The sequence below is a fragment of the Asparagus officinalis genome, chromosome 4 (assembly GCF_001876935.1).
Source record: "Asparagus officinalis chromosome 4, Aspof.V1, whole genome shotgun sequence".
Lineage (NCBI taxonomy): Eukaryota > Viridiplantae > Streptophyta > Magnoliopsida > Asparagales > Asparagaceae > Asparagus > Asparagus officinalis.
In genome coordinates, this window is record NC_033797.1 from 122,265,417 (window position 1) to 122,277,014 (window position 11,598).

The 11,598-nt window shown below is 37.4% G+C and overlaps 1 protein-coding gene across 2 annotated transcripts; it reads left to right on the forward strand.

The window, feature by feature from the left end:
• LOC109836121 (NAC domain-containing protein 104-like) lies at nucleotides 4,107–5,178 on the forward strand. 2 transcript variants are annotated; one of them, XM_020404019.1, is made up of 3 exons: nucleotides 4,107–4,323; nucleotides 4,492–4,776; nucleotides 4,904–4,997. In XM_020404019.1, the coding sequence occupies exons 1-3, from the start codon at nucleotides 4,182–4,184 to the stop codon at nucleotides 4,909–4,911; spliced, it is 435 nt and encodes a 144-aa protein (XP_020259608.1). In that variant the 5' UTR covers nucleotides 4,107–4,181; the 3' UTR covers nucleotides 4,912–4,997. The 2 variants fall into 2 exon arrangements, with proteins under 2 accessions (XP_020259608.1, XP_020259607.1); XM_020404018.1 differs by having other exon boundaries at nucleotides 4,111–4,323; nucleotides 4,492–4,772; nucleotides 4,904–5,178.

Genomic DNA, 11,598 nt, shown 5'->3' on the forward strand with positions numbered 1-11,598 from the left:
AGGTAGAAATTTAACTAGAGGAAATAGACAAGAAAAATCAAACTTAAGAGGTAGATCAAAAGACAGGAGGTCCAAATCCAGGAATCCAAGTAACAGCTTGAAGGCTATCGAGTATTGGAATTGTGAGAAAACGGGGCGCTATAAGAATCAGTGCAAGAGTGCACAGAAGGAGAAGGAGGCAAATGCAGAGGTGAATGTCACTTTCACCTCGCGAGGAGATGACACATTGATATGCTTTTTGGAGAGGAAGGAAGAGTCTTGGGTGTTAGACTCTGGAGCATCGTTTCATGCCACTTCTCAGAAAGAATTCTTCGAGAAGTATGACCCCGAAAATCTGGGATATGTATACCTTGGTGATGATCAACCGTGTGGTATTGTGGGTTGCGGAAGTTAATACTACGTGTAGTTCGTGATTCTCCGAATCCTCCATCAGATTTTCCGTTAAGCGTCCTACATCATTAAGTGTCCGGAGCGGCTACCTCCTACAAGAGCCTAGATCTAGAGTTGCCCAAGGTCGTTAGACATCGCCAAACATGATCCCGACGGTCGAAAATAAATATATTATCTATCTATATTTTTAACCCAAACCAAATAAACAAAAACACTGACCTCTTACAAGCTTGTCTTTGCCCTCTTCCTTTCTCTGGTTCTCAAGCTTCTACTCTTTCATATTTTCCCTTTTTTTAAAAGTTTTCATGGCTTTTGGATTTCTAAACTCCCATATAATTAGTTATACTTACAACACAAAATAACCCAATTTACTACCTACAGTTACGAAACTCTTTATTAACTTTAAAAAAAAGGATACTCTACAAGAACAACATTCTTCTATTTCCTCCCCCTCCTACCCCCCATTAACGCCTAAGAACCTTCACACAAGTGAACCTTGAGCGGCACACACGATAAGGAATCGGCCTAACGTGTACGCCCGGACAACATCACCGCTCAACTAATTAATCAGAGCTAATAAATATGATAATTTTCAATCATGTTATTATCACTAATTAATCTTTTATTAGTCATTCGTAACCTCTGATTAATTATACACGTCCTCACTTTCACAAAACCTTTGGTAAATCAGTAGAATAAAAAAATAATATACTTCAAAAATAATTTACAATAATAAGAATAATTATGATAATTATTATATTAAAATATTTTATATTTATAAATTATAATAATTTAATTAAAATAAATAGTACAAATAAAATAATATACTATTTATCAATTGTATTATTATTTTTCTATGCTTAGTTGTTATAAATGAGAATAGTTATTGTTGTCCTATAGAAATAACTGTTAATCACATTCAACTGGCTGACATGTGTCTCAAGCAGACTACACACCGACATGACCCAGATACACAGACTTCTCGCCTCACTCAAAGGACGAGACGAAAGGCATTCCTTCTCGTTTCCCTCGAGGGTCCAGATAAAAGGACTCTTTTCTCGGCCCTCTTGCAAAGCCGAGACGGAAGACAACCAATCATAATCATATTAAATGCACAGTCGGAGTCATGATTATATCGCCCTAGGAAGTCCTGATGACTCATCGTACCTTGTCAGCACCTCACTCCCCCTGTCACTGTCGTATTTATCATAATGGTGACTCATGCCGCCCACAGCCAACACCCTGTGATGTATCAGTCGAATAAGCTGATTGCTTGGACTCAGCCGAAGTTACACAAATACCCTCGTCAACTCGGTATAAATAGGCAGATCGCCTATTGACTAAATGTATGTAACTTCTGCATAGGGGTTAGTCATCTAGAACTTAAAACTAGAACTGGGATAATTTGTGGGATAAATTTTTAAGGTGTTAGTCATATAGAACTAGGAAATGAGATATTTTTTTTATAGTATTAGTCAAATAGAACTTTTGTAGAACTAGAACTGTATTATTTTTTTGGTGCGTTAGTCAAGTAAAATTCTACTAGAATTAGAATTAGGATAATTGGTCATAATTATCCCACAAATTATACTACCTATATATATAATCATAAGTTCTCCTCTCTTAAATTATCTCACACATTGGAAAGAATACAATTGGGAAAAAAAAGTAAAACGCCGCCTCCCTCCCTCTTGGTTAGTTTCTCCACCTAGAAAATTTCTCTGCCATGAAGTCAATCATCCGTTTATTTTTCTGTTTTTACTTTGTTTTTGTGATGATTAGATCTTTTATTATTATCTTCAAGATGTATTACTTTATTGATAGCTTTTTGACGTTAAATTACTTTATTATTATTTGTTTGATCTAAGTTTTCTCTCCACAACAGTGGTTTAGGTTAAGAATATAGTGTTGGTGGGTTAGTGCTAAAGATATGCGGGCTATTTATGTTTTTTTTATAAGTTAGAAAGCAACTTTGCGATCACATTGATGATTAGATGTTGAATGGTTAATGGTGATATCTATTATTATTAAATCGGCTTAGTAAATTGATTGGGATATTTATAGTTCATCTGTCGATCATCTGTTTAGTGGCCATTGATGATTCCTGTGTATATTTTATTTATTTGCTGATATGGTTTCAGCGATCATGATGAGATTAGTCCAAAGAGTTAATGGCTGAAAAATGCTTATTTTTCTTTCTTTATGATGTTATGAGATTTGAACTTCGACATTTATGATCCTCCGCTAGAAGCTCCACAAAATGTTGCTGATGCAGACGATGACTCCGATAAATATGATGAGTTACAGACTCAACTAGCAGCTGTAGAAGCTTGGAGAAATTCTATGGCAGATGCCATGTGGGATGATAGAAGCCATGTGGGATGATGGAAGTCGAGTCACTCTAGGGATTTAGATTTTTAATTATTTATAAATTATTTTATTATTTGAGATGAATAGTAATGCTTTATTGCATTATATTTTATAGTTATTACTAGAATTTTCTTATCAATATTATATTATTTTTAATATATAATTATTAACAATAGTAATTTATACCCACCATTACCCTCACCAAATTATCCTATCAAATTATGCAACTTCATAATATTATCCATCATTATCCTACCAAATTATCCTACCAAATTATCCCACTTTAAAAATTACCCATCATTGTTTCACTAAATTATCCCAGTGTCAAAAAATTATCTCACTTTACCAATTATCCCAGAATTACCCATCATTGTTTCACTAAATTATCCCAGTGTCAAAAAATTATCTCACTTTACCAATTATCCCAGTTCTACTTAAAAAGTTCTTGTCAAAAAATTATCTCACTTTACCAATTATCCCAGTTCTACTTAAAAAGTTCTAGGTGACTAACCCCCAAGAGAACTATATCAGTTCATTTCTCCTCTTCAAATCAAAACTAATTTGATCGTTGTAGGAACCACCAAAGAACCAAGTCCGATCCTCTAACGTGTTGCATGTGTGTAGGACAGTCTTTCTATGAGAGGATCAACCATCAAAGGAGAGCAGGGAACCCTAAAACTCTTCATAATCCCTATTAAATTTTTCTGTTTGATATCCGACATCAACAGTAATAAAATTATTCAAATTATCACAACCATTCATACAATTCTTTATACATAATTTTATTGTACAAAATCAATTATTAGTATCATGTTTTAATTTTTCTATTTAAGAATTTATATCGTTATAAAAGTTATTTCATCATGTTTTAATAAAAAAAATTCAAAGTATAACACAAGTATGTCCACGTGCATTTTGTATAAAAAGGAGAATTATGGTGTGTAGCTTTTTGCTTTGCACTCCACGTTTTTCAATGATATTTCTCGATCTCTCCCCATGGATAAAAGGTTTGGCAGAAGCATGTCGATTGGTTTTTGTTTTTGTAAACTATGACTTACATTAATAACCAGAAATTAACCCAACCCAAAGGGAAAAAAGACTTCGCTCAAGAGTTACTAGAGTGACTATGCTCAAGTCCACAATACTGTCTACCTAGCTTCTCGTTGCCTTTTCCCCCCATTTTTAATTCCAAAAGATAAGAGAAGACTTCAGTTGATTCTTCATTGAAAGCTCTTACTTTCTGTTGGTAGCCGCCTCGTTATGCTCCACTCAAATCCCAAAGACCTTGCATCTTACGTTTCCTCACCTCTATCTTTCTAGCAAAACACTATAAATACCAATCAAACATGCCACACAAGTTCATCAAAAGCCAAACCTGAATAGTTTCTCTCTTCACTAACCCACATATATCCTTTCGCATCATGACTTCTCTCCCTCCGGGCTTCCAATTTTTCCCCTCTGACGAAGAGCTCGTCATCCATTTCCTTTATCGGAAGGCGCTTGGCCATCGAGACATCATTCCTAGCCTTGATCTCTACACTCATGATCCATGGGAGCTTGATGGTAAGATTATTGTAATTTCGTATTTTAGCATGTATCAGGATTGCTCTGGTACCATTTAAATTACAGTTAAGATATTGAGAGTTAAAATTTTATACGGGGATTAGGTTTACATAAACATTTTTTTGGGAAACGATATTAGTTAAACTTGGCCATCTTCATTTCGTGAAGGAAAAGCTCTACAAGGAGGTAACTATTGGTACTTCTTTAGTCAAAAGGCACGAAATAGAGCAACAGGGCCTAGTGGATGTTGGGATTCGGAGGCAGACGATGAGCCAGTTACGAGCGGAAGGGAGAATGTTGGTGTGAAGAAAACATTTGCGTTCTATGCGGATGGTATCAAAACAAGCTGGGTGATGCATGAGTACCATCTATTGCAACGTGTTGATAGAGATGGTAGTACTAGTTCTAATGGTCGAAGGTCTTCCAGGAGAAAAGGAAACCCTAGAATGGCAAGTATATATATGTATCCTCTTTCTTAACGTAGTCTTGTTAATAGCTAGCATATTAAGCATAGTATCATCAAATGCTAATATCTTTTTCGTTGCTGTTGTTATCGTCATCGTCCTCTTGTGATACTCAGGGAGATAATAAATGGGTGATATGCCGAGTGTATGATTCAAGCTATGATTCTGATCAATTGAGATTGTATGAGGAGGGGATGGAGCTTTCGTGCTTGGATGAGGCATTCTTGTCTTTGGATGATGATCTTGATGATATAAGCTGGCCCAATTAGTGGTGATGTCTAAGCCAATTAACTATGAAATTCTAGCTAGTGAGGTGTGTGCGTGAGAGAAATGATCTCTATTTTTATGTATGTATATATTGTCTTACTAGAATATATTCAAATGACAGAAACTAAGTGTTACAACAAATCTTATCCTTCTCTCTTTGTGATTAAGTTTGAATCATATGGAGATGGAGGATATTGTTGTGCGCGACAGAAGCCAAACAACGATGTGCTTCGAGAAACCAAACTAATCGCCGAGAGAGAAGGCAAATCAAATCAAACAATAACGGCACAAACTCAAACATAAAAGTTTAACGTGGTTCGGCAAATTGCCTACGTCCACGGGCAAGAAGGGATGAGTTTCCACTATAGATAAAAGAGAGTACAAATTAGAGATTACAAGATCACTCAACTAACCTCTCAAACAAATCTCTCAAATCTCTCAAACTAAACCATCAAACAAATTGCTCAAAAAGATCTCTCTTTTCTGTGCTCAAAATCACCTTCAAGCTACCCCAAAATCCAATTCTGACAATTGGAACGATTTAAAACCCTAAACAAAACGTATTTCTATTTATATCAAATAGAAAACCCAATCACAACAGGAAACCAAGCCCAGGCCCTAAACCGCATCGCGGTTGACCGTCGTGCCAGTTGCGGTCGACCGTGGCCAATCAGCAGAGAACAAAAAATCACTACAGGGTCTCGCGATCGACCGTCGCGCCACTCGCAGTCGACCGCAAAAAGTCTAGAGACTTTTCCTGTGTTAGTGCACGTTCACGGTCGTCCGCAGCTCTACTCACGCTCGACCGTGCAGCACCCAAAACGTTTTCTACTTCAATTTTTCTGAGCTTCGTCGCCTTCACCTCCAATTCTACAATTCTCCATCTCGGTGAAGTTTTCCCAAAGCTAAGCCGACACCAACCAAAATAAATGTCTCACTTATTACGTCCAGTACGAACTAAAACAAAATCACAACAACAGACTCAATCCACAACAAGTTGAGACCCAAATGAGAATGCGAATACTCTCCAAACGTCGGTATCTACCCATCAAATCGGCTGCATCATAAATGACTGCCTACGTATCCTCTTGTCAAAGGAATCAAGCCGTCACGTAGTTCCCCAAATAACCTCCAAAGGCCCCCAATCAAATAGAAAAGTTCTCAACTCTTCACCAATAAATATGCGGCTGATAGCTCTCTAAATGGTCCTAAAGTGAAACAAATCAAATACCTCCACCTGAGGTGAACCAATAGTTGTATCCAAATCATATCCACCAGCTATATTTGAATCAACCAACTCATCATCTACACCCAAATCCAAATGATCCCATAATTGTATCACCTCCGCTGGAATCTTAAACGATACAGTATGATCTGGAGTATGTGGAGTAATCTCCACCTAATGTGGAGTAGCATCACTCTCTACCCGCTGCGATGCATCTAAGGTCTGTCCAAAACTCTTCACCTGCTGAGAGTCAATTAGCCCCCTCATTGAAGCCTCAATCAAAATAACACTACCAGACCAAACATCTAATGGAGTTTTATCTCCAATCGTAGCTGTCGACAGCCTATGACCAAGATGACCTAAATATGTCAAAGCCTCAACACCAGAATCAATGCTCGACATCAAACGTCAGTCCTCCTCCAGCAAGGAACAACTTATCAAATCTGTCATCTCATCTCGTTGTCCCAAGATTTCCTTTCCACTAAAGTATCTCAAAATACCGTGAGCTTGGCTCAAATGTAGAAATAGGTCTCTCTTATACCTCCCACCAAAATCAGAATGAAGTACCTTCACCTTTCTACCAATATCATACTTCTTCAATCTGCTGGAGACTACTAGGACTTTATCCAATCGGAATTTGGTTGCAACCCAAGCATGCCTAGAATAGCCACGAATAAAGAAAACCAAACATCTATTACCTCCCAATGATGCCTCCTTAGAAGACCTCCAAACATCTGTGTGAACTCCACCTAAAAGACCCTTAGCGCGGTGAATAGAGGTACCAAACTTCACCTCGGTCTTCTTGCTCACATCAAAGTGTTCACTGGACTTCAAATTATAGGTCTGTGCACCCATCTCCAAATCAATACTAGAATGACAAAGTCCCAAATACCGCAGTCTAGTCGAATCAACAGAAGTCGTCAGCTCTCCACCTGTCACCGAACTTCTAATTAAATAGAACAGGTTATTCATACTGACGCCCTTCATCACAATCAAAGAATCTTCCACTATCTCGAGAACCATGTCCTCAACACGAACCTTCAGACCCTCTCTAACCAAAGCTCCAATTGAGATCGTTCTTTCTCAAGAAAGGAACAAATCTCGCACTATATAACTCCCTAACAGTCCCGTCAAACATCTTGATGCGAATTCTTTTTATCCCAAGGATCTGGCATTCACGGTTGTCTCCCATGTATACCTCACCACTATCCAGCTTCTTAAAACTAGAGAACCATTTCCTTCTAGAGCACACATGATAGGTCGCACTACTATCCAACATTCACTCGGATTCCTCTGAATAGGTATCTGTAGGACTGATAGAAAGCGAATAAATAGAAGTATCAGAAATATTACCATCCGATATAACGATGTTTGTTTCTGATAATGGTTGCTTCCCTTTTCCCTTTTGCTTATTCTTCATCCATTCGTCGAGCTTTGGATAATCTTTTTTCAATGACCAGTCTCCTTGCACCAAGCACACTGATCTTTTCTAACTTTAGGATACACCACTCTAGACTGTGACTTCAAATTCTTTCGGTTTGGATTCTTCCCTCTTTTAACCAACGCCTCCGCTACTGTCTCAATGAAGTCTCCTTATTCTTCTTTCGTAGCTGGTAATTCACAAGTGTAGCAGTGACCTTACTATATGAAAGAGACGCCTTCCCATTAATTAGGATAAGAGCAAAGGTCTCATATTCCTCATCTGGTAAGGAACTCAACAACAACAAAGCTTTGTCCTCATCCTCTATCATAACATTCACATTCGCCAAATCCGCAAGAAGATTCGTGTAGTGGTTTATGTTATCACTAATGGAGGTTTCCTTCTTTAATTGGAAGTGATAAAGCCTGCTCTTCAAGTGTAAGCGATTTTTCACACTCTTGGTCATATACTTGCTCTCAAGGGTCTCCCAAATCTTCTTAGCCGAAGTCTCATTCATCACATCATACTTTAATTCTTGAGTCAAACAAGACCTAATCACACAACACGCTGTTCTGTTCATTTTCTTCCAAACTTTTTCATCAATATCATCTGGCTTGCCATCCAATTCCAAAGTATCTTCTAAATTTTGTGCGTTCAGCACATCCAAGACTTCATATCACCAAAGTCTAATATTGTTAGTGCTATTAAACTTCTCCACGTCTATCTTCATAGAGTAGATATTCAAACTTTGGACGGTCTTCAATTTACACCTGAAGTACCCTCCACAATTCCTTCTTTCCCGGTCATAATTCCTCAAAGCACCAACAACCAAGGCGGAATAAATGAAGAATAGATCCAAAAACTAAAAAAGATAGAGTCTTTACTAAAAAGATCACACCTTTAACTCCAAATGAATCCCTAGCCGAACTTCCAAAGTGATCTACTCCTCCAAATAGACCAAGTGTAGCCCTAGCTCTGATATCACTTGTTGTGTGTGGCGGAAGCCAAACAACCGATGTGCTTTGAGAAACCAAACTAATCGCCGAGAGAGAAGGCAACTCAAATCAAACAATAACGGCGCAAACTCAAACAAAAAAGTTTAACGTGGTTCAGCAAATTACCTACATCCACGGGGTAAGAAGGGATGAGTTTCCACTATAGAGAAAAGAGAGTACAAAGTAGAGATTACAAGATCACTCAACTAATCTCTTAAAAAAATCTCTCAAACTAAACCCTCAAACAAATTGCTCCGAAAGATCTCTCTTTTCTGTGCTCAAAATCACCTTCAAGCTACCCCAAAATCCAATTCTGGCAATTGGATTGATTTAAAACCCTAAACAAAACGTATTTCTATTGATATCAAATAGAAAACCCAATCAGAATAGGAAACCAAGCTCAAGCCCAAAACCGTATCGTGGTCGACCGTCGCTCCAGTCACGGTCGACCGTGACCAATCGACAGAGAACAAAAAATTACTACAGGGTCTCGCAATCAACCTCTGCACCACTCGTGATCAACCGTAAAAAGTCCAGAAACTTTTCCTGTGTTCATGCACGTTCGCGATCGACCGCTGCTCTACTCGCGGTCGACCGTGCAGCATCCAAAACGTTTTTTGCTTCAATTTTCCTGAGTTTCGTCGCCTTCACCTCCAATTCTACAGATATAATAAGCTAAATATACTCTCCTATAGTGTTAAAAATCATCCATTGTCCCTTCATTATATCAGATTCGAAAGTTGTAATAATGATTGACCTTATCAAGTAGAACATATACAAACCAAGTCTCACCACCAATTTTGTTCCAGAATGAACATCTTTTTCATAATTGAAAACATGATCTCTTATGCACAGGCCTTTTTAATCTATTTTAAAATTTGAGGCATGTGAGGTTGAACTTGATTTGCTCTGATATCATGTTAAATATCTCTTTCACATCTTAAAATTCCAAAGTGATCACAAAGATTCTATAATTTTATACTCTAACCTATGGTAGAGTGAATGAGTTTTCATAAGATAGAAACATATGTTTCATCTGGATATAATATGTTGCTTCATCTTGAAAGCAAGTAGAATATTTAATGGAAGGGGCCACATTAATAGCTTAGTGGGGGCGTGGTGTCCTTTTAGCTATTCTCTTGCAACCTCATATTATACTTCCTGATCTCCTTAAATTTGTGATCTCTAATGCTTGTGGTTCAAGAGCAGTGATGACGCGAGCATTTCCATATCTATGTTGTCAGCGATTTATATATGGCCTCGATCATGCACTGCGCACGCGATGCAAGTGGCTGATCAAGTGGAGCATTACATTGTGGATACATAGGAATATCAGCTGTACATTGTCTTTGGGAGTCCGCTGGGGAAAGGGATGGAAAGTCAAAATAGGACAAGAGAGGGTAGAGAAAGAGATTGAAAATGTTAGTAATTAAGATGAGGTGAAGGCAAAATTGGATTTCATAATCAAATCTTAGTAATTGATTCAAGGTGATATAGAGGTCCAAATAGTAAATCGTTCACCCCTCCCATCCTCCGCACCAACTAATTGAGGAGAGAAGGGAGCAAAATGGCACAATTTTAATGAAATTACCCCACCCCCACCCCCACCCCCGCACTCGCATAAAAAAAAAAAAAAAATAAAAAAAACAAACTCTGATCCGAAAACAAATCTAAACCGAAGTTTAAAGGCCACTTCACTTTCCACTACCCACATATAGTATTGTAATCTACAACACGTGCGAACAATATCGTTATAGTCTAAGCCAACCAATTAATTACATATAAGCACATCTTTAAAAAGTACATGTACATTACATACAATAACGTGACAACATATACATTAGTAAAACCCGATAGATTTGAATGATATATTAATACGTACAAATTATTATGAATATGATATTTATATGATAAATATTATTGTAATGTATGAGTAAAACTCATGTGTTTTAGTATGAACGAGTTCATACTGTAATTCCCAACCTTGAGAGGGTCGATGTTATTAGATATAAATTTATTGATACCATACCACCAAGAGCATCTTCTTTCGAGGAACGCAACCTTAAAAATCCAATAACCGGCTGCTTGGGAAATAATTAGGATGTTGACCCCCTGGGGAAGTATTTTCGCAGGGAGAACCTGAGTGAGGAAAACGTGCTGAATCCAAGACCATGTGTGGTTTGTGAGGTCGGTCATACAAGATATCAGATCTAGAGCGTAACGCGACTCCCGGGCATCTCCGGGCGGGACTTACAACATACCATGAGAGACAGAGTAGAAACATAGCCAATGGAAAACTATAAAAACTAGAATACCGCGTGCTGCAGTCCGTCGTTCCCGCCACGGTCACACGCAATCCGGTCGACTGCGCACGGTGTTCCGGAAATACAGAGAGTTGTTTCCCTTGTTTAGTAAGTTCGGCTTTAAACCCATGTTCGTTTTCCTTGATAGTAGATATATATATAATATATAATATATATATATATATATATATATTATATATATATATTATAATCATATCAATATAATTGAGTTTCTCAATTTTCTAAGAACCCCTTAACAGCGCACCAAACCTCCCTAACCTAATTTATTTCTTGAGAAATGGAGATTTAGAGCGTGATTTTTCTTGTTTTTGGCTTTAGGAGTGAAGATCTCTTATCAACCTGCTTCTAAAACTTTTTCGCAATCTCAGCGAGTATACATTCTTTAATGCCTCCATTTTTCAAAACATTTTACAGAGATAAACATGTTTTGTAAGCTAAAAACGACTTAATTAATATAAAATACAACCTTTGTATATAACTATATATAAGATTATGTCATTTTCATCTAAAAATGTTTGAGAAAGATTTTACAGTGTAATTAAGATATAAATGCATTTTAAAACGTGGTATCTAAAGAAAG

Excerpts from the sequence above, each read along its gene's own strand:
- LOC109836121 (XM_020404018.1), top strand. The coding sequence starts at position 4,182 with ATGACTTCTCTCCCTCCGGGCTTCCAATTTTTCCCCTCTGACGAAGAG. Across the intron at positions 4,324-4,491 it reads TGATCCATGGGAGCTTGATG|GAAAAGCTCTACAAGGAGGT; the intron begins GTAAGATTATTG and ends CATTTCGTGAAG. Across the intron at positions 4,773-4,903 it reads GAAAAGGAAACCCTAGAATG|GGAGATAATAAATGGGTGAT; the intron begins GCAAGTATATAT and ends TGTGATACTCAG.